The sequence below is a fragment of the Halichoerus grypus genome, chromosome 2, assembly GCF_964656455.1.
Source record: "Halichoerus grypus chromosome 2, mHalGry1.hap1.1, whole genome shotgun sequence".
NCBI lineage: Eukaryota > Metazoa > Chordata > Mammalia > Carnivora > Phocidae > Halichoerus > Halichoerus grypus.
The window spans coordinates 96,972,728-96,996,978 of record NC_135713.1 but is presented as its reverse complement, the minus strand read 5'-3'; the positions used below and the strand labels follow the sequence as shown (position 1 = coordinate 96,996,978).

The 24,251-nt window shown below is 38.9% G+C and overlaps 1 protein-coding gene across 6 annotated transcripts in view; it reads right to left on the bottom strand.

The window, feature by feature from the left end:
- The window catches only part of GFM2 (GTP dependent ribosome recycling factor mitochondrial 2), a 59,668-nt gene that overhangs the window by 2,929 nt on the left and 32,488 nt on the right, over positions 1–24,251 (bottom strand). For 4 of the 6 annotated variants that reach the window (XM_078067184.1, XM_078067186.1, XM_078067188.1 and 1 more), the window contains 9 exons: positions 22,430–22,510; positions 20,729–20,877; positions 18,583–18,723; positions 18,400–18,499; positions 16,670–16,859; positions 13,044–13,120; positions 10,362–10,500; positions 5,591–5,770; positions 3,720–3,835 (listed from right to left, as the gene is read on the bottom strand). In XM_078067184.1, coding sequence (XP_077923310.1) covers positions 3,720–3,835; positions 5,591–5,770; positions 10,362–10,500; positions 13,044–13,120; positions 16,670–16,859; positions 18,400–18,499; positions 18,583–18,723; positions 20,729–20,877; positions 22,430–22,510 — 1,173 coding nt within the window. Of the gene's footprint in view, positions 1–689; positions 815–3,719; positions 3,836–5,590; positions 5,771–10,361; positions 10,501–13,043; positions 13,121–16,669; positions 16,860–18,399; positions 18,500–18,582; positions 18,724–20,728; positions 20,878–22,429; positions 22,511–24,251 lie in introns of all 6 variants that reach the window. The other 2 variants (XR_013445743.1, XM_078067185.1) reach the window with 2 other exon arrangements.

Genomic DNA, 24,251 nt, shown 5'->3' with positions numbered 1-24,251 from the left:
TGGTTAATGGGTTTTGGAGGGCATAAGCAAGCACTGTAAGTACCAGTGGGTTTGATTTTAAAAGCTATCCTACTGTTGGAGTCTGCCAGAGTTCAAAAATAACAAAACCATTTCCTATAAATTCTAAGCTTCTGGTTATGAGGTTGGACTTAATTTAACAGAGACCTAGCAATGGAAACTACCTAAGTAAGAGAGCTAGGGCTCTGGAATGGGCCCTCACCTTTACTGTTAACCGTTCATTATTCTGTTCCCACTCCACCACCACTCACTTCTCATTATTACTAAGGCCTTACAGGGGGCATTTTCACTGTCTGTATTAACTAAAGGTTGTGGGCCTTAAATCCTGTTGTCCCTGATCAGTCACCATCTCCCCCACCTCTTCTCCTGCCCCTCCCCTGCACAATCATGAAAAATGGCCACATTACTAAAACCAGGAGTATATTCTCATTATTATCGAAATTTCAAAACATAGCATACATACATAGTAAAACAATCAGTTCTTCATAGCTTTAAAATCTAACCAACTGTGGGGCGCCTGGGTGGCTCAGGTCATGATCCCAAGGTCCTGGGATTGAGCCCAGTATTGGGCTCCTTGCTCGGCGGGGAGTCTGCTTCTCCCCCTGCTTGTGCTCTCTCTCTCTCAAATAAGTAAAATCTTAAAAAAAATCTAACCAACTGAAATGACTCACCTAGAGAAAATGTATCTTAACAGTCCTCCTTGAATGAAAATATTACTAAAAAATAATGACCGTCAACAGCAAACAACTATATATCTTCTCTTTTTGCAGTTCCTACGCAGAGCTTCACATAATGTCTGTTGGGACAAAATAATGGAATGGGAAAAGGAAAAATGCTAAAACCGAGGAAAGGATTGAATGCTACATATGTAACTAAGATACACAGCTTCTGTCCTCAGTCCTCTCTTCACATTCTTTCTCTTGGATGTTTCAAAAACATCAATGTAGCTTCCTCAAAACCTTCATACTTCACACAGACTACAGTCTGAGTGCTCCAGCCCTGTACCCTACTGGCCTGCTTTAGGACAGTGTCCAAATACCCCACAGCAGCAGATGACCTCATCATTTCCTTTTGTAAACATTTTTCTCTGCTCTTTCCTATTTCTTTTGATGGCTTCATAATCTTCAATTCACCTGGTCATACATCTTTGACTTTCTTTTCCTGAAGTAGCTATAAGATTTCCATTCCTATTGCCAATATCCTAGTTCAGACCCAGTCCATTCTCTGTCCCAGACCATCTCCTCCCTACCTCTAGTTCCTCCTGTATTCCAGTGATTATACTGCCTGCTTCAAAAACCTGAAAATTTTCACCACTGTTCTCAAAACAAACCTCAAACTCCTCAGTGTAGTTTTGAAAGGTTTCTCTATGGCCTGACTCCATTCTACTTTTCCAGCAGTTTTTCCCTACTACTCTGCCTTCATCTGATACTACAGCTGAAGGGACTCCTCAACCTCTCCCTTTCTGGAATGCCCCCAAAATTCACAGCTCATATATTCCTTCCAAGAATCCTAATTCCCCATCTGCAACGATGCGGATGAAACTAGAGGGTATTATGCTGAGCAAAATACGTCAGAGAAGGTCAAATACCATATGATGTCACTCATATGTGGAATTTAAGAAATAAAACAGATGAACATAGGGGAAGGGAAGGAAAAATAAAAACAGAGAGGGAGACAAACCGTAAGAGACTCTTAACTGTAGGAAACAAACTGAGGGTTGCTGGAGGGGAGTTGGGTGGAGGGATGGGGTTACTGGGTAATGGGCATGAAGGAGGGCACATGATGTAATGAACACTAGGTGTTATAAGCAACTGATGAATCACTCAATTTCAACCCCTGAAACTAATAATACACTATATGTTAACTAAATTGAATTTAAATAAAAAATTAAAAATTCTAATTCCTCACTTCATTTTTACGACTCCCAGTCTGCTCTAATATTTTGGCTATTTGGATATAAAATTAATCCTCTTATAAATTTTTTTTTTTTTTTTAGATTTTACTTATTTATTTGACAGCGAGAGAACACAAGCAGGGGGAGTGGCAGGCAGAGGGAGAGGGAGAAGTAGGCTTCCCACGGAGCAGGGAGCCCGATGCGGGGCTCGATCCCAGGACCCAGGGATCATGACCTGAGCCGAAGGCAGACGCTTAACTGACTGAGCCACCCAGGCGCCCCTCATCTTACAAACCTTAGGTCCTTTGGGTCAAGACAAACATACATATCCCATTTGTGTCCATCTCAGTGCACAGTGTACTGTAAGCTCAACAAAGATGGCTCAATAAATACAGGAAGCATCATTAACTTCTAATAAGCAGAAGCTTCCCTACTAGATGAAGCTTAACAAGGCCTGCAGTACTTCTATCAGGAGTACTTCATGTATAAAAACTAAAGATTAAATGTAAGCCCCCATGAAGTTAATTAATGAACTTAATAAACAGACTATCCAATTCAGAAACACAGATTTTTAGAAGGCATATTAAGATTTTGAAGGACTGACCAATATAATGGGGCTTGGGGTTAATTTAGAAACATGACATCTTTCAGGTTACTGTTAACTAAAACCAATTTTTAAAAATTATTGGAAATATTCTCAACATTTTAATCATGACTGATTTACAGGTAATATTTCTAACTATGTGCTTAAGCAAACAATATTTAAATAATGCTTTTTGAATGTATAGTTTTTTTTTTTTTTTTTAAATAAAAGAATTTTAAGTAGCATGAACTTGAGGAGTGCCTGGGTGGCTCAGCTGAACAAGTGTCAGACTCCGGATCTCAGCTCAAATCTTGATCTCAGGGTCATGAGTTCAAGCCCCGCAGTGGGCTCCACACTGGGCGTAGAGCCTACTTAAAAAAAAAGTATGAACTTGAACTGACATAAATGAGACATTAAGTTCTACCTTCATAAGTCAGGGACTTCGGGTATTTACATTAGCTTCATAATTCTGGATTCAAATGAGCTGTAGAAAATCAAGTCTCAAACACAATAAAAAATTTTAGAAAATTGTTTTAATGCAAATCAGTCACCTACAAAACTACAGTATTCCCACACTGAGAGAATGCAGAGTCAGCATTTAGCACTAAGATCCCGTGAGTTAATTCAGCTCTGGTAGCTTACTGAGGCAAGACACTCAAGGACATACAGGGAGGTAACCATGCCAAGAAGACTAGATTGCTTGATACTTTCATAAGGTTAGGTGCTTATCCTGAACCTTTTCTTCAGCGAGACTTGTCTGATTTCAGTGATCTTTGATTAAGGTAATCTTATTCAGATAAACAGGAACTCCAGAATTGGAATTAATATTGCATCTTCAATGTTCTTTCGATTATAGTCCATCTTGGGCCCGGCTGACCCCCAAAATGTCCCCTACTCAAACCACCAAGCTGACCTCTAATAGGTATGTGTCTGGGAGGGGGAAACCAGAAATGCCAGGGAAGGAAACCTACCTCTTTGCCAAAACCAGAGACTATTTCCTGGCCATAGTGCTAAACAGTAATTTTCCAGGTCCTCTTTCAAATATAACCGTGGTGATGAAGAAGTCAAAGATGCCCCGAGGCAAGAACCCTTCCTGACTCTAAAGCCGAGAAGGCGACAGTACAAGTGTGAGGCCCTGCCAAGCACGGCTGCCCGAGCAGCAACGGTGCACTGCTGTCAGCACAGCCACCTTGGAGCAAGAAGGGTCACAGGACAGTTCTATACCTGTTGTAAGCATCTCGACACACAGGCAGAAATCATCGTCGTGGAGGTACCAGGACGAATGATCAGCGACTGTAAGGTAATGGCCACATCTTGAACTGGGGATCCGAGCAATGGTCCTAGGCAAGGGGAAAAACAACTGTGTTAGCACGCAATATGCAATGAGGAGTAAAGACAGGGAGAGGACTTCTGGTTTCCAGTTCATGTAAGCAGCTTAGAAGTTGTCACTCTGACCCAGCAAGTAAGAAGCGAAACAGACTGAAAAATCGGCAACTCTTCTCGGATCCGTAAGAGAGGAGAAGACAAAGGACAAACTCACTGCCCCAGACACTCGAGAGACAGGTGAACACCAGAAGTCACAGCTTCCTAGAACAGAGGCTCACTAGCCCAGGGACCACCGCCAGGGTGGGAAATCCTCAACTATAATTGATGAACTGCTGGAGGCTCAGGGTGGACAAGTCTGGGAGGTAAGAACTCCAAGGGGACCCAGTCATACATAAATCATAAGGGGGACCCCCCCCCAAATTTTCTGAGATTTACCTTCAGGAGCTCAAGCAGGTTCTTACCATAAGTATCAGAGAAAAATCTCCTTATGCTCCTGACAGAAGGGTAAAGAAACCATTCTGAAATACTCCAGAGCACACTGTTCTTACAAAGGCCTGCTGTCAGGGGAAACTAGTTAACTAGAGCCTAACCAGCAGGTCCAGCATTAGCAGGACCTAACCAACTTGACTGAAGTACCAAACCCCAGTCCACCCTAGCCATCCTGTCCAACCTGAGGCCAGCAGGAAAAAAAAAAAAAAAAAAAAGGAAAAAACGTGCAGTTCCTAGTCTAGAGGCATGGGCTCACTATAAGACTGAGTCTTAATCCTAGGATTAGAGAATGCTTCCCTTCCCCCACACCTGACCTCCACATTACTAAAGGCATGTTTACAGCCATTCCTTTTACCCAGTACATCGCGTCTGGCCATCAGGAAAAAATTACAAGGTATATTAAAAAGCAAAAGCACAATATGAATACAGAACATGCATCAGAACCAGACATGGTAAGGATGTTGTAATGATCCTATCACATGACTGATATGCTAAGGACTCTGATAGAGTACACCACATGCAAGAACAGACAGATGGGCAATTAAAGCGGGGGGAGGCGGCGCCTGGGTGGCTCAGTTGTTAAGCGTCTGCCTTAGGCTCAGTTCATGGTCCCAGGGTCCTGGGATCGAGCCCAACGTCAGGCTCCCTGCTCGGCAGGAGGCCTGTTTTTCCCTCTCCTACTCCCGCTGCTAGTGTTCCCTCTCTCGCTGTGTCTCTGTCAAATAAATAAAATCTTTAAAAAATAAATAAATAAAAATTAAAAAATAAAGCAGAGAGAGAGGGAAGTCCCAAAAAACCAAAAACAAATGCTTGAAATCAAAAACAGTAAAATAAATGAAGAATGTCTTTGATGGGCTTATAAGTAGACTGGACACAGCTGAAGAAAGTACTGAGTTAGAAATTGTATCCATTGCCTCACATCGGGCTCCTTGCTCAGAGGGGAGCCTGCTTCTCCCTCTGCCTGCCGCTCTCCCTGCTTGTGAGCTCTCTCTGACAAATAAATAAAATCTTTAAAAAAAAAAAAAGAAATTGTATCCATAGAGACCTCTAAAACTGTGAAAAGCAAACTTAAGACTGGAAAAAAACAAAACTCCCACCCAGAACAGAATATCCAAGCACTGTGGGACAATGGAAAAAGGTGTAACATACACATAATCAGAAGAGATACTAAGAAAACACTGCCGAAGCTGGAAAGAAGGACGGAAATAATCTATGATATTAGGAGTGACTTCAGTGGTCGACTTGTGATACTAAAGCTCACTCTTATTTCAGTACCTTACCTTGGAGGCATGCACTGTGAATTCCATTTTCAATGGCCTCTTGGGAGACCTTCAGAAGGTCTCCACTAACACCTGCAGCATACTTGATAACTGGTGTAACGGAGGATGTTTCAACTGGTTTTACTTCCAGTTCTACAGTCACAAGATGCCGTTTGTCTCCTAAAGTTCTATCTAAGGTATCTGTAAACAAATTGATTATAGTACTTCAGAGATTTGTTCCAGAAAGATACCAAGATGCTGCAACTTGCAAAATTACAGTCAACGAGTTCAAAGTCTCATAGAAGATAAAGTGGGAGAAAATATTACAATGGTACTAAATGCAATATAAACACGACAGAGTACAAAGTTCTACCAAGGAAGCATTTGTTTCTGTGTTTACCAATGTTAGAAGCCAGGTGTGAATCACTAATTAATACTGCTTCAGTGCTGAGATGTGCTGAGTCAGATCATCCCACAAGTTTTGATATGCAGATGACACATTTAAACTTTCTGAAATATCTTATGTGACTGAAATTCTTTTAATTGCACAGCTTTAACTGTAAAACATTTAGAGTACAAAAGGTTATCTAATGAAAATTAAAAGGCTCTTTTAATTCTATCAACCCACAAACTGCTAAATTCCATATTCTACCAGTAATGTTTTATGCATTTATGATTTTTCTCAAACTAGTGACTTTTTTTAAAGATTGAAAACAGTATCTCTAGGGGCACCTGGGTGGCTCAGTCAATAAGCGTCTGCCATCGGCTCAGGTCATGATCCCAGGGTCCTGGGATCGAGTCCTGCAATCGGGCTCCCTGCTCAGTGGGAAGCATGCTTCTCCCTCTCCCATGCCCCCTGTGTTCCCTCTCTCGCTGTGTCTATCAAATAAATAAATATTAAAAAGAAAAAAAAAAGGAAACCATATTTCTCATTTGCTAACAACCTCCATCTGTCACCAATCTCCAATATTTTACTAAAACAAAACTATGCTGTATTTATGTGAGGGACCATGTAACAGAGTAACATACAGCGCAAATTAAAACTAAGAATTATAGCCTACAATTCTTCTTTATGATCCCTTTTTAAGCTAATTTTTATACTATGAAATACTTTTTATTTAAGGGAGCATTTATGAAACCTAAAACTTCTCAGAAATAGACCAGGGGCGCCTGGGTGGCTCAGTCATTAAGCGTCTGCCTTCGGCTCAGGTCATGGTCCCAGGGTGCTGGGATCGAGCCCCACATCGGCTCCCTGCTCAGCGGGAAGCCTGCTTCTCCCTCTCCCACTCCCCCTGCTTGTGTTCCCTCTCTCGCTGTGTCACTCTCTGTCAAATAAATAAATAAAATCTTAAAAAAAAAAAAGACCATTACCAGTAACCTACAAGACTTCCGAAGCAACCCCATCATGATGTATTTAATCATTCCTATGATTTTCCTTAGTCATATTACATATGCATGTATCCCTACACAATACAGTTCACTCTGCTGTGTTTTGAATGTTATTCTACTATGTACCCTGCAACTTGCTTCTTTTGCTTCACATTTTTCCTAAGATTTTATTTATTTATTTATTTATTTATTTTTTTTTATTTTTTTTTTTTTAAAGATTTTATTTATTTATTTGACAGAGAGAGACAGCGAGAGAGGGAACACAAGCAGGGGAAGTGGGAGAGGGAGAAGCAGGCTTCCCGCCCAGCAGGGAGCCCGATATGGGGCTCGATCCCAGGACCCTGGGATCACGACCTGAGCCGAAGGCAGACGCTTAACGACTGAGCCACCCAGGCGCCCCAGATTTTATTTCTTTGAGAGAGAGAGAGAATGAGAAGGTGGGAAGGGCCAAGGGAGAAGGAGAAGCGATGTGGGGCTTGATCCCAGGACCCTGGGATCACGACCTTAGCCAAAGGCAGATGCTCAACTGAGCCACCCAGGTGCCCCCTGCTTCACATTTGTGGGTCCTCTGGGGTGATGCATATCTATGTAGCTCATTCTTTTTCATAGCTGTATAATATTCTATGGTATGAATACAGTACAACTTACACTTTTCCTGTCCATAAATATTTGGCCTGTTTTTTTCTACTTACGGGTTTTTTATTACAATGCTATTATGAAAATTCTTTTATCTGTCTCTCAGTGCACATGTGTAAGAGTTTCCCTAGGGTATACACCCAGGAGAAGAACAGCTGAGTAATAAAGTCTGCACATAGTCAACCTCACAAGGAAGGTACCAAATTGTTTTCATAGTGGTTATATAACTTACACTCCCACCAGAAGTTTTTAGGAGTTTCCATTGCTCAACATCTCACAAACACTTGGCACGTCTGATTTAATTCCTGCCAATTCTATTGGTATAAAATAGTATCTCGTACTTTTAACTTGCATGATCCTAATCATTACTGATATTAGAAATCTCTTTATATGTCTGTTTCTAGCTTAATTAGTATCATAACCACTGTGGCTTTATAATACGTATTCATGTCTGATACACTTCTTTGGGTTAACTTGGTAGCTTCACAATATTTAGTCTCCTTATCTATGAATACTACGGTTGTCCATTTAACTTGGTCTTTTCAATGTCTGTAACTTTTTTTAATTTTTTGGATGTACACAATGTCAACCTGCCCCTCATTAGTGATGCATCATCATATTGCTACAGTGTCTACTTACTAGTTTTTACCTTGAAACTAATAAGCAATCTGTGCGGAGACCCTTTAAAGACTATGCAAATATGCTGCTCCTCAAGATACCCAATATTTAACAATCAGAATAGTTGCAAAATGACTATTTTTCTACTCCAACCCTCCTCCTCAGCATCTAACAGTCAGCACTTGGCATTCCACTCTAAGGAAGAACCCCCTCTTCTTCCTCATCTGTTTATCTATTATCAGTAGGGACTCATGAATCCCTACTTTGTCTCAATGGCCTATATACTAGACTTAAACGCTATTCTAGGGGCGCCTGGGTGGCTCAGTCGTTAAGCATCTGCCTTCGGCTCAGGTCATGATCCCAGCGTCCTGGGATCGAGCCCCACATCGGGCTCCCTGCTCCGCGGGGAGCCTGCTTCTCCCTCTCCCACTCCCCCTGCTTGTGTTCTCTCTCTCGCTGTGTCTGTCAAAATAAATAAAATCTAAAAAAAAAAAAAAAATGCTATTCTAATTCATTCAGATATGGCCAGTAGAGCCTCTTCAAGTTGGTTCCTGTGGCCTTATGACATTCCCCCATCAATATTGAGCATTTCTTTTCAACTAAAATACCATAGTTCTATTGCCTGCTTATTCTTAATGGTCTCTTGTTCCTTACTAATACTTTCTATCTCCTTTTATTTCTTCAAAAATATACTCCTTTTATATCCTGCATCCAATAATTCCAATATCAGAAGCCTCTGCTGTTCTGACTGATGCTGTTTCTACTACCTTTTTGCTCAATGTGCCTTTTCTCATGATTTTGTAACTTTAAAGTATTTTTTGAATTGTGATTTAATTCTCCTTTATCTATGGGATTTTTCTTTGAGGAATGGATTAAAGACACATTTATCTAGAGGCCCCATGTTTGTTTTTTCCAGGATCCTTGGCTGCTCAGCAGGAAGCCTGCTTTTCCCTCTCCCACTCCTCTGGCTTGTGTTCCTGCTCTATGTCTCTGTCAAATAAATAAATAAAATCTTAAAAAAAAAAAAAAAAGAGAAAGAAATCTTCATATCACTTGCTCCTACATTCTGCTTGTTTAATTTTTCAAGTTTTACTGAAAAGTAACCACCTGGCCTTTTTTTTTTTTTTTTTTTTTTAAAGATTTTATTTATTTATTCATGAGAGACAGAGAGAGAGACAGAGGCAGAGGGAGAAGCAGGCTCCCCGCGGAGCAGGGAGCCCGATGCGGGACTCGATCCCGGGACCCCGGGATCATGACCTGAGCCGAAGGCAGACGCTCAACCGACTGAGCCACCCAGGCGTCCCCACCTGGCCTTTTTTATAAATCACTGAGTTACATTTAATTATCCTTAACATCTTTTCTCTATTATTTTTTCAGAAATCTCTCCATGTTTACTCCTTGGGGAAAAGCAGTGATTGTCATGTTCCTGTGCTTAAGAAAACCAAACTGAAACTATCATATATAGAAAAAACATGAATTCTTAAATTTTGGAACAGAAATATAAAAACTGTACTTTCTCAAGAACCTCATCAGCATAACATTACCATATTTATTAAATAGATGAAATTATTTTGCACTCACTTTGTAGAGTAAAAATAACACATGAACTTCAAATTCTTATACTCATTCTGGTAGTGAGGATTAGTATGAGCCACCTACACCAAGGGCTTATTCTAGCCCATGACCACCACTGAAAAGCGTATTTGTTTGGTAAGGGCTCATCGTTTGATTGATGTAATGAATGGTAAAGAAGACAACTGGGTTAAAACAAAACAGAACAAAATCCTAAAAAAAATAATAAAACTCACACATAAAACCTATGCCCGGGGTGCCTCAGTGGCTCAGTCAGTTAAGCGTCCACCTTTGGCTCAGGTCATGATCCTAGGGTCCTAGGATCAAGCCCGAGGTCTGCCCATTTCCCCCTAGTTGGGCTCCCTGCTCAGAGGGGAGCCTACTTCTCTCTCTCCCTCTGCTGCTCCCTCCCTGCTTGTGCTTGCCCTCCCTGTCAAATAAATAAATAAAATCTTAAAAACAAAAAACCCTATGCCCACTGATGGAAGATACTAGTGACTGTGAACCCTGCTTTCAGAAAACAGGTCCTGGAGAGAGAGAAACAAAAATAGCAAATTCTAAATGTTTTATTTTTTACCTGTGGCATGAACTGCATTTAGGATGGTCTCTCGGTATGCCACCTGGAGAGGCCCTAGATAGGTTTCCAGTCCATATTCCCTCTTGATTCGGTCATGAATAATCTCGATATGTAGCTCCCCCATACCACAGAGGACAGTCTGGTTAAAAGAGGAAGAAAAAACCAACATCAAAGAAAAAATTATGTTTATCACAAAATACTATATAAAGGTATGATATCAACGTTATTTTTCATTCATTACAAACCGAGTTTCTTTGCAATTTTTTTTTGGCACCTCTTCAAAACAGTTTTAACTTTTCTGAGTGGGTAAGTCAATGAAAAGTGAATTGCTGGGGCACCTGGGTGGCTTAGATGGTTAAGCGTCTACCTTCGGCTCAGGTCATGATCTCAGGGTCCTGAGATCGAGCCCCATGTCAGGCTTCCAGTTCAGCAGGATGTCTGCTTCTCCCTCTCCCTCTGCCTCTCCCCCCTACTTGTGTGCTGTTTCTCTCTCTCAAATGAGTAAATAAAAAATCTGAAAAAATAATAAAAAATAAAAAAAATAATAGTGAATTGCTGGGGCGCCTGGCTGGCTTAGTTAGTAGAGCATGTAACTCTTGATCTCAGGGTTGTGAGTTCAAGGCCTACGTTGGTCATAAAGCTCAGTTAAAAAAAATTTTTTTTTTTTTAATTTAAAAAGTGAATTTCTAGGCTATTCTGTCCTTATTACAAGACAGTTTAAACAGGCAGGTAGCACCTAGCTACAACTGCTGTACTTTTAATATAAAGTTAAAGAAGTGGATTACTTGGGAAAAACAAGTTGTAGAACAATACGAATTGAATTACTTGTTACAATCTATATCTATGTCTATATATCTATATATGGAAAAAATACACTGTGCTTTATTTATAACATAGCACAGCAAAAGACATTTGGTAGTGTGAAACGTTATTCACATTTTCAGTGGTTACCTGTGTAAAATAGGATGGAGAAAAAGGGAAACTTTAATTTTGTACTTTGTGGGGCACCTGGGTGGCTCAGTCAGTTAAGCATCTGCCTTCAGCTCAGGTCATGATCCCGGGGTCCAGGGTTTGAGCCCCACATCAGGCTCCCTGCTCAGCAGGGAGCCCGCTTCTCCCTCTCCCCACCCCTGCTCGTGCTCTCTCGCTCTCTCTCAAATAAAGAAATAAAATCTTTTTTTTTTAAGATTTTATTTATTTATTTGAGAGAGAGAGAGAGACAGTGAGAGCAGGAACACAAGCCGGGGGAGTGGGAGAGGGAGAAGCAGGCTTCCCGCCAAGCCGGGAGCCTGATGCGGGGCTCGATCCCAGGACCTTGGGACCATGACCTGAGCCGAAGGCAGACGCTTAACCGACTGAGCCACCCAAGTGCCCCTAAAGAAATAAAATCTTTAAAAAAAAAAAAAATTTGTACTTTGTACCCTTGTGTATTATTTATTTAAAAAAAATGTATTGGCGTTTTTTAAATGAAGTTTTTAAAATAAAAAGTTTAACCGCTTGTTGTATCTTTCAGCATTAATTAAATTACCACCTCTATTAGCTGGCATTTGGGAAATAAAATACTCCCTGTTTTAAAGATTAACTAAATCAGTTTATCCTTAAAGGCTAATTTATAACCTTTTAAAGGAACTTTTTCTAAAATCTTAAACTTTACCTGCCTTCCTAAAAACACGACACAGAATGGAACATGTGTTCTTCTACTGTGATGTAATATATACAAACTTCTTACCACCTACTTTAGCTCTACTTCCTCCCACTGTGTTAGGATGTAAGCCGTCACTTCTCCCCCACCTTAGGTGAGTTAGTGACATTAAGAGCACCTTTGCATCCTCCCTTTAGTATGCTGAATCTATAAACCTTAGCATTAAAGGGTTAAGACTTTGTCTTAGGGTTGAACCTTATTTCAAAATTTCACAAAGGCTGTCTTCTAGAAAGCTGAAATGATAAAGAATGGTTTAGGTAAGTGAGGTATAATTAATTATATTGAGAAACTAATAGCTTGACAGTCAACATAATAATCAGAAATTTCTACTATGAGGGCGGCTCAGATGGTTAAGCGTCTGCCTTCGGCTCAGGTCATGACCGGGGTCCTGGGATCGAGTCCCGCATCGGGCTCCCTGCTCAGCGGGGAACCTGCTTCTCCCTCTGCCTCTCTGTCTCTTATGAATAAATAAATAAAATCTTAAAAAAAAAAAAAAATTTCTACTATGAGAGAACCAAAAGAGAAGGTTTTTTCTTTCAGGGGCATGAACCAATCATGTTTTAGATATATGCATTTAAACACACACACACACACACACACACACACACACACACACACACACACACACTATTGAAAGATTTCTGGGGTTAAGTAATAAAATGCGTACCTGTCCAGAATATCTCACACACACACACACACTTGAAAGATTTCTGGGGTTAAGTAATAAAATGCGTACCTGTCCAGAATATCACACACAAACACACTTGAAAGATTTCTGGGGTTAAGTAATAAAATGCGTTACCTGTCCAGAATATCACACACACACACACACACACACACACACACACAAAATTGAAAGATTTCTGGGGTTAAGTAATAAAATGCGTACCTGTCCAGAATATCACACACACACACACACACACACACACACACACACACACAATTGAAAGATTTCTGGGGTTAAGTAATAAAATGCGTACCTGTCCAGAATCAGGATCCAGCTTCACTTTCAAACTGGGATCTTCACGCTGAAGGCATTTCAGTGCATAATCCAAATCTAAGGGATAAACAGTAACTGTTAACCTTCACGTTTCATTTTTTAGATAATGTAACATGTGTTCAAGTGGGGAAAAAAAAATGAACAAGCAAACAAATTTTGAAAAAGAACATTTCAAATGGCTATAAATGCTTTTTAGAGAATAAAAGAAGATGGTTACGATAGTGATAGGTTATCTGAGACTGAATGATCTGGGAAGGCCTCTCCAAGATAATTTAGATGAAGACACAGAAAAGAATGGCCATGTATGCAAAATCCTGAAGAAAAGAATACCAGACACAGGATATGGCTGTGCAAGGAATGGTTTTGCTAATGGAAAAATAACAAGATGGCCAGGGTAGCTGGATTATTAGTGGGTAAAAAGAAGAGTAGCATCAGATGAGGAGGGGAAGGTGTGGCAGGAATCACATCATGTAAGGTTTTGTAAGCCAGGGTGAAGAGTTTAAATCTCCAATGGGAAGCCACTGAAGGGTGTTAAGTGGGACAGTAACCATCTGATTATGTTTTGCAAAGATCAATCTAGGAGCTGACAAAAAAGCAAAATGCCTTCAGAAACAGAAGCAATAATGAGAAATTGGCAAAAGGAAACTAAATTACATCGTGAATAAAGAGATGCTAATATGATCACTCTATGATGAATTATCACACCCAAAGAGGAAGAATATGTTATTTACGTCAAATATGGCATCTTAAGTGATACTTTAATATAATCAATTAAGTATATTCTCCCTCTCTACAAAAGATGTTAGAAGTTTCACAAAGTGTGGCTCAAGAAAAGAGCTGAGCAATGGATTAATGAATCAACCTTATCAGCCACACATTTAAGGTGGTCTTAGGGATATAAACTTCTAGACATACACTGTCCAAGTAGTAGTCAACTAGCCATCTCATTAGGATATTACTAGTCTAAACTGACATGTGCTCTAAGTATAAAATACATACTAGGTTTCAAACACTTAATATGAAAAAAAGAAAGTAAAATGCCTCATTAATTTTTATACTGATTATATGTTGAAATGGTACTATTTTTGATATACTGGGTTAAGTAAAATGTATCATCAAAATTAATTTTGCCAGTTTACTTTTTCTTAATGTGGCTCTAATTTTAGATTAAAGTGGATGTTGTATTTCTATTGCACAGTGCTCTTCTAGACTCCTGACATCCCGAAGTCAGGTTCAAGGACCAGCAACACTGGCAACACCTGGAGCCTATTAGAAATACAAAATCTCACATTCCAGACTGAATCAGAGTCTGCACTTAACAAGAATTCCAAGAGATGTATTATACACATTGAGGTTAAGGGGCATTATTTTAGATAATATCTTATTTTCAGATTTTCAAAGAAAGAAATAATGCTTATGACACTGGGGCTTTTGGAATGAAAACATAGTAACTTTACTGTAAATAAATTCATTCAAAGTATTTATAAAGAATATTTATAAATCTATCCTTCAGGAGTTTACTGGGATAAAAACAGGGTGTCAAGGGCTAAAAAAGGACTATGGGGTAAATACAATGGAGGGCCAGAAAAAAGAATATGTAGATCTACATGAAAGAAATCCAAGAGAGACTCTAGGAAGTCCCCTGCCCTGTGGGGCTTAGGACCTCTAAGCTAATGCCCATTAATGAGACTTACTTTGGACACCACAAACTTTTTCCCTCAAGCAGTTAAAAGCGGAGGCGTTAGATTTAAAATTGGCTGGTGCTACTTATCTGCAGGCCCACAATTTGAATTCATGTACTACACTATGTTTGAAATGACTTTCAAATATATTTTTAAAAACTCAGATTATTTTGTTTGGGCCGCCCCTGCTCTAAAGTGCCTGACTACACCTGATAGAACTAGCATGGGTCAACTGTGATGTAACTGGACAGCCGGATCCTCCTCCACTGGAGTCAAGACTATGTTTAGTTGGCCTCAGGGCATTTTAAGCTGACAAGAACACTGCTGCAGCACTCATTTTAACTTAATTGCTATTCCTTTACCAACTGGACAAGCAGAGACCTAGTTTCCTTCAGTACTTGGGGGCTATCTTAGACCAGTACTCAGACCTTTCTTTTGTGTGAACTCCAGCTAGACTGGTGCGGAACTGGAACCCCTAACTTGGCTAGGGATCTTCTTCTTTCTTTCCCCCTTGGTACTCCAGATGACATGGGGAGGCAGTAAATGGTTGCTTTCATTTTTCAATCATTTGTCCAACTTGTTTTCAAGGGGGAAAAATGGTTTCTAACGCCACCTGTAGAACTAGGTTTGTCCTTCAACAATTTAATACAGGAAATCAGTGAGAGCCTCAAAAAGAAATGATGCTTGAAATGAGATTATCTAAAGAAAGAGTAAACGTTTTCCAGGTGGACACAGTCAGGGCATGCCATCATAACACAAGACAGACCAAATTAAAAGAAACAGCAATGCAAAAAGAGCATGGTATCTTCAGGAAATTGGAACTAAGTATAAGGTGTGAGTATCCTGTTTTGTTTTTGTTTGGTGAAAGAAGAGGGTTCAGAATGAAGGAGGAAGTTTCAAGAAATGAGGCCAGGCAAGAAGACTGGTATCAGAGACTGCTAGTGGTCTTCCACTCTATTCTGCTGCTGTCTTGCTAAAAGACTGCATTTATCAGACTCCCTTGCAACTGAGTGGCCATATGTCTAAGTGATAGCCAATGACACAGAAGAAATCTTAAAAGGGAAAGGAACACATCTTCCTCCTCCTTACTCCATTCCTCTGTCAGGAACTCTACTGTGATGCCAAAGGCCCTAGCAGCCATCATGCTATAACTAAGGATAGGAACTATGCACTCAGAGAGGGCAGAAAAATTTGGAGGCTGAGTGCCTGATGACATTGCAGACCCAACCTCTATCCCCTGGGCTACCAACTCAAGGCGTATTTTACAAGGGAGAGAAATACACTTTTCGTCATTAAAGCAACTGTTATTTGACGGGGTTTCTGTAATATGTAACAAAAACTAATTGGAAATAATACAGCTGAAATCATGATATTTATATAGCATATTAAGGAATTTGGATTTGTGCTGTAAGTAATGAGAAGCCACCGAAGATTTCTGAGTAAACAGGCTAAAGAACGAAGTACACAACACAAAAAGGTCAAACAACATTAACTATAGTATATAAATATCTTCACTGAGTTCTAAAGGTTGAGCCAGAAAACAAGGAAAAGGAGCATTTTATCAATGGTGATGACAAAATGATCAGTTATGAATCAGTAGCTATCTAATGTATTACTGTAACTGGAAGGGCAGTCCTGATGCCAGTTACTTAGAATGCCACAGAAAGCACCACAAGAACAAGAGTAAGGAAGAATATGATATGCAAAAAATGGCCAAGATCTAAGAAAAGAATAAATAAAAGGAGTTTGTAAAAATCAAAACATCTTAAATAAAAAAATGAGACTAATCACAAGTAATACTTATCCATAAATTCTGATAAAATTGAACTCACATCATGAAAGAAATCTTTTGAGAGTATAACATAACTGTTTCTATCTAAATTATCAGAGCACTAATTAATTAATACACTAAAACTATTTGTACCTGGCTGCCTAGCCACTGAAGGGGGCTCTATGGTACAGAAGAAAACAGGTTCTGGAATTTCCACCCCAGCCAATAAAAGTCTCTCTGCTTCATTGTTTTGTCTAGGCTTCTTTTCTCCTTCCCTTTCGGCTCGACGAGCTGCAGCTAACGCACTGGACTTGGATGACACAATGGTGTCCCCAGTGGCAGTCTGTAAGCAAACAAGATGCTTTAGAAGAAAACATCTTTTTTCAATCATTTGTCCAACTTGTTTTGGCACTCAGCTCACCACCAAGATTCACCAAATAGAAAAATTTTCATGTGACTTCCAACAGAACTTAAAACAGAGACAAATTCATAAAGCTCATTATAACTTTGCAGAGGTAAAGCTAATTTAACTTCTGTAACAATTCTATCCAAAACACTGCTATAAAATCCTAACAATAAAACACACACACACACACACACACACACACACACACACACACTACACAACCAAAATTCATCTGGTGAAACAAATGTACGTTCCTAAATTTTCAATCATGTCAAAATAGGTTAGTTCTACTAGAAGTCCATTATAGAGTTTTACCACCAGTAAAAATTTATTACTGTTATACAAAAAATCTGCTATTAACTAAAATAAGCAATTAACCAGAATTCTCTAGACCATGCAAAATTGATAGCTTCCTTACAGACTCCAGTTATTTTTAAAACTATAATTTCCCTTTTAAACTTTAATATTACAAAGTTCTGTACCAGCTTCCTTCTCTGTAAAGGTATTCCTACTGAAGCAGTATTTCACATGTATTTGTGTAACTCCTTCAAATATGTACATGGAGCTCCTGCCTTTGGGTGGACAGAAGATATTTTCAATGCTATAATCCAATATTTGAACTGTGGAAATTTTATTATTATTATTTTAAAATATTTATTTGAGAGTGAGAGAGAGCATGAGCAGGGGGGGAGAGGTAGGAGGAGAAGCAGACTCCTCGCTGAGTAGGGAGCCCGATGTGGGGCTCAATCCCAAGACGAGGGATGTGCCGAAGGCAGACGCTTAACCGACTGAGCCACCCAGATGCCCTGAACTGTGGAAATTTTATACTAAAGGGATCCTAAATCCTGCAATTAACCATAAAGAAGTTAAAAAATGTTCAAAGTAACAATGGTTATCCTAAATGCCAAATATACCAAAGTTTAATGAGAAAATGTATTCAATTTAATCCATATATAAATGAAATGTCCTTATAGTTTTAACCTAGCAAAAACACATACAGCATCAACTATTTTCATGCATTCAACTGACAAAAGTTATGCGTGATGGGCACTGATCTAGGGACTAAAAAGAACAAAAGAAACTTAAAATCCTTGCCCTCATGGAGCCTTCACTGGCAAAATATCTTCAGTTACTATCTGGATTGGTTATAAGGTTAAACTGTCAGCAGTGATCAAGACAGGAAAAAACCTCAATAACAAAATATTAAACTTAAAACACAGGTATGTACCCATGAATAGTATATTCTTTTACTTGAATTTGAACGTTACACAAATATAATCCGTACTGTTGACAGTCTTCTGTAATTTTCTTTCTTTCTACTATGAGATTCAACCATGTTGATGAATACGTTCCAATATTCATTACCCCACTACTGATGGCTATTTGGATTGTTTGTGGATTTTTGCTACTGTAAAAGAACTGCTTTTAATTAAATATTTAAGCTATTATTTCCTAGAGAAACCATCTGGTCGCTTACATGTTTAAGGCCAACAGTCAAAGCAATGTTACCAGCAGTCAGTGAAGGGATTTCTATATGTTGGTCAGCAAATGGCAAAAGAAGACGACTTATTCTCTCCCTGTAAAAACCATGATTCGTATTAGTAAAAGAATTTTTAAAGAAATGAGTGCACTTTTAGAAATAACCTAAACTTCTACTTACGTGCAGTTTCCATTAATATTATAGATGGCTGACTGGGGTTTTATCACGCCTGAGTAAATGCGCATAAACACCAGTGGTCCCCGCTGCTTGTCATGAAGAACTTTAAATGCCAGGGCACATAAGTCACCCTTATACCACTGCCTACAAATTGAGACATTCCAGAAAAACCTTTAAAATACACTTCCCATGTATCTATGCAGATCAGATCAGAATCATTGTACAAACTTAACCTTAATGTCCTCCCTCCTATCTTCTAGTTTAGCTACTCAGACTGATTAAATAATGTCAGTACTAATTACCTCCCTTCCTCCACCTGACTGAATTATTTAATGGAGATCTTTTCATTAATTCCTCAAAACTAAAAATAATAGATTCTCTCCCAAATATTACCTCTATTTGCAAGTAATTCCACTGCATAGAGTTCATTCCGCAGAAAATATACCTAGGGACATCATACTACTGCTCACAAAAGCCTGTACAGGGTATATATATATATACAGGTAGATGCTTTCCAATCACTCCTTTCACTCCCACTTTCTTTCCAGTTGCATAACCATAGAAATCTACACTATAAACTTGAACTTGTTTACACAGCCAACATTCTTACAGACTGATGTCCTTAAATTAACGTGCACTGTTAAGTTTCAGAAAGCCTGAATCCCTCTGAAATTGCCAAATTTTGTGCATAGGTACATATTTTTCCTGAGGAAAAGCTCCAGGTTCTCACTGGTTTCAAAGGAGCCCATGAATCAAAGTAGGTGAGACACTTCTATTACAGAACTTCTCCCCTCTTATCCCTATTCTCTCCAACTTTTTTTTTTTTTTAAAAAACATTTGACAGAGAGAGAGACAGCAAGAGAGGGAACACAAGCAGGGGGAGTGGGAGAGGGAGTAGCAGGATCCCCACCAAGCAGGGAACCCGATGCGGGGCTCGATCCCAGGAACCCGGGACCATGACCCAAGCCGAAGGCAGACGCCCAATGAGAGAGCCACCCAGGCGCCCCCCTTTTCTTTTAATTCTAGTGAAAACTTACAAGAGTCTGCCATACACTAGGCACTGTTCCATATGCTTTATCAATATTAACTCATTTGATTCTGGTAACAACCCGGTGAGATAGGTCCTATTCTCTGCATTTTACAGGTGAGAGGTTAAATAACTTGGAAGAGGGGCACCTGGGTGGCTCAGCTGGTTAAGCGATTGCCTTCGGCTCAGGTCATGATCCTGGAGTCCCGGGATCGAGTCCCACATCAGGCTCCCTGCTCAGCAGGGAGTCCGCTCCTCCCTCTCATGCTCTCTGTCTCTCATTCTCTCTCTCGCAAATAAATACAATCTTAAAAAAAAAAAAATTTAAATAACTTGGAAGAGCTGGGATTTAAATCCAGGCAGTACACAGTCCATGCTCATAATTACTTCACCATTAATACATCTCCAACTGAGAGATATGAAAAGTGATTAATACCCTACTTAAAGGATTAAAGTCCATTCCTGCCTGCCATTTTGTACAACACTCACTCAGATTTTAGAGGATTTTTTACTAAGTACAAAGCTGTTAGTGACAAGAAAAGTAGAACAATGACCTTTCTTTACAGCCACAAAGTATTTTGAGCTTATTAAAAATCTTGAGGGGCGCCTGGGTGGCTCAGTCATTAAGCGTCTGCCTTCGGCTCAGGTCATGATCCCAGGCTCCTGGAATCGAGCCCCGCATCAGGCTCCCTGCTCAGCAGGAAGCCTGCTTCTCCCTCTCCCACTCCCCCTGCTTGTGTTCCTCTCTCTCTGTGTCTCTGTCAAATAAATAAATAAAATCTTTTTTAAAAAAAATCTTGAAATCTAGTATAAACATATTTACAGAAAATTTATCAAACAACCCACTATACTTTTTTTTTTAAACTAAGACAACATGGTAAACACTTGTACTTTTATAAGGCAAAAAAGCCACACGTTCTACCTCCATCTGTAAACATAGCAGGTTACAAAAGATAATGACAAATGTTCCTTTCAAATAAAATTTCATCTAGCTCTATATTATTTACAATTATATCCTTCACCAATGTTATTCAAAAAATGGTGATTCAACTACTCTTTGGAAACAAGAACTATCTGCCTGTTTTTTCAAGGCTATAAGATTTTAATCTATTGCATACTCACAGAAATTCATAGTTGCGCTCTTCGGGTGAAGGCAAGTACATGGTAATAGCATCTAACAAGGGCTGGACCCCTTTGTTTTTCAGGGCACTTCCACAAAGCACAGGCACTGCTGTCTGAGCCAGTGTTACTCTGTGTATTGCAGTCTGTAGCTATAAAGCAGAGATGTAAGTATTCCGTGTGCAGTATACTGGCCTCTAACAAAGTATCTCAGAATTAGATGCCCTCGCCAACCAATCATGTAAAACAGAAATACTAAGCACACTTCCATCATTTTTTAAGGCCTTATTATTCTTTTTTTAATAACATTAATCACTACTTGATATCTTGGATATACATTTAATGGTTTACTGTCTCCCCACCCACTAGAATATAAATCTATATGAGCATTATAACAAGTTCCATAAAAACACTGCTGAATCCCCAGAAACTAGAAAAGTTCTTAAAATAAGTTGTTTAAAAATATTTCTTGAATAAATGAATTAATTTACTTCTGATTTAACCTTAATAGTCTAATAGAGGAACTGACCAGATATTAAAAACATAAATACGAATTACAATTTTTTCAAAGGAATTAGACCCACATCAAATCAAATCCAAAGAAAAATGAGAAATCAAAGCAGAAATCAAATTTCAAAGACCTCAAAAGCCAAGAAAAGATTGGGTGTGCTTGTAAGCTACTGATAAGAGACATGGTGGGTCAATTTGAACTCAGATTATAAGCTCTTTGAAAACAGAAATCATGTGATTTTAGGGCACAGTAAACATCATATCTAACATTCAAATACTAAACAATAAAAAATTTCAATAATTAGGGCATTTCATTCAAAAGAAAAATACTTTTTTCCATTTCTAATTCCAAAGGTCTTAAAATTAATCTAGAGACTCATGTTTTTAATTCTTTCGTGAAAAATAACTAAGTAAATTTGCTGGGCTCATTCTAGACCCCATTATACATATTCCCACCTAAAAACACTTTACACTTCACTTGGGGGAGGGGGAGGCGCCTGGCTGGCTCAGTTGGTGGAGCATTCAACTCCTGACCTCAGGTTCCTAAATCCAAGCCCCATGTTGGGCATAGAGCTTACTTAAAAACAAATAAACAAAACAACAACTTTACTTGGTAACTCTTGTTTCATAAAGAAAACTAAAGATAAAGTTTGGCAAATTCATGGGGGAAGGTCTCTGGTAGAAAATAACAAAAATGCTTTGAAGAAATGTGTCTAATTCAATTACCATCACTATTTAAAACATGTCTATTCTCTGGCTTAATATATTTGAAAAGAAAAGAAAAAAAGTTTCCAAGAAAAATTAAATCATATTCAGAAAAAAATGATGAGAAAAATAATCATTGCAGCAGTCTACAAAACCAGTAAATTTTCAATATAAAATTTCTATCCATAATTTCCCTCAAGTACTTAGAAAAATGATCGCAATGAAAATGCTGCAAAGAATTGACTTTTGCTGACTCAACAGCAGTAAAAGAGATTCAATTTCTGATTTATACAGCACATGACAATAGTAAATCACTACCATTATTTAAGTACTTGTACTAATAGTGACTTGACTTTACTGTTCTCCTAATTAAGTCAGCCTTTTCTAATGCTATGCAAAGTCAAAAAAAACAAAAACACCTGAGACAGAGAAATCAAACCACAGCCAAATAATAAAACTTCAACAAAGTAAATGAATAATAAAATTTACCTTTTCAGCTGGTAGCAAATCAAAATTTTCACTAAATTCTCCTAAAACCAAGTCAGCAAATTCATCATCCAAATCCGCAACCTATAAAGAAAGGTTTTAGTTCTGTAACTTGTTTTTATTGTCACAACTGTTAAGTCCAAATACCATAAATGTACATTATCCAAATATTTCAAGACAGCTACATGATCTATCTTATGCAGGCCAAGGAACTCTCTACATCTTCTCAAGGGATAAATAGTGTTTCTTTCAAAGGAAAGGAGAGGGGATTGAAAACTGAAGATAGAGGGCGCCTGGGTGGCTCAGTCCGTTAAGCGTCTGCCTTCGGCTCAGGTCGTGATGCCAGGATCCTGGGATCGAACCCCGCATGGGGCTCCCTGCTCTTCCCTCTCCCACTCCCCCTGCTCGTGTTCCCTCTTTCACTGTGTCTCTCTCTGTCAAATAAATAAATACATAAAATATTTAAAAAAACTGAAGATAGGACATGATGAGTTCCCTAGATTCATGGGAAGCAATAGTCAGATAAAGTGCTACCTACTCAGAGTGCTCAAAAGAAATAAGATACACAATTTAGAGCCAGTGATAATATATATAAGGGATTGCTATTTTTAGATAAATATGTAAGTCTTAGTTCATAAAAATTTCACTTGGTATTCCTTTAACATTATGAATGTTCACCAGATCTCCTAAGACACTCCAACTAAAGTAACTCATCTTACTGTAATCCTGCACTGAGGGAACAGATTTAAATTGGGGGTCAAGGGCATCACTTCAGCAATAAAAATGCAATTATCTAATTCATGTTCTTTTCTTAATCATCTGCCAGTATGAAACAGAATTCAGCTGACAGTAAGTTTAATAAAAGTTTCAAAAGTGGGCGCGCCTGGGTGGCTCAGTCAGTTAAGCATCTCCTTCAGCTCAGGTCATGATCCCAGGGTCCTGGGATTAAGTCCTGAGTCGGGCTCCCTGCTCAGCGGGGAGTCTGCTTCTCCCTGAGCCCCCCACCCCAAGTTGTGATCGCTCTCTCCCTCAAATAAATAAATAAATAAATAAAATAATCTTAAAAAAAAGGATTCAAAAGTTTAATGATAGTACAAGAGAGCAAAACATTCCAACTTGGGGAGAAAAAACACACTCCTAACCGCTAACTATTGTAGAAACATACCTAACCATTCTCCTGAAAAGAAGTATAGATGATGGTTAAACACAGCTTCTGAAGTCAAATTGCCTGGAAATAGCTCCACTACTAACTTGTTCAAAAACTTAGGTCAAGTTACATCACCTCTTTTTACCTTGGTTACTCATGGAGATAATACTAGTACCTACCTCACAGGGGAAAGATTAAATAACCAATTCAAATCATGCTTCTAGGACATACATTAAGTATACAGTAAGTGTAATGATCACTATTCATCTTCAGAACACAGGAAGTTGATTCTAGTCCACACTAATCTTATTCTCTAAAAAAATTTAATTGTGGTAAAATATAACATAAACATAAAATTTACCATCTTAACCATTTCTAACTAAATAGCTGGGTAGTGTTAAGTATATTGACATTGTTGTAAAACTAATCTCTGGAACTTTCTCAATCTCACAAAACCAAAAATCTATACCATGCAACAAACTCTTCGTCACTCTCCACTCTTCTAGCCCTTGGCAACTATGATTCTACTTTCTGTCTCTACAAATGTGACTACTCTAAATACCTCACATAAGTGGAATCAGTACAGTATTTGTTTTTGTCATTGGCTTATTTCAATTAGCATAATGTCCTCAAGGTTCATCCACACTGTAGCATGTGTCAGAACCGTCCTTCCTTTTT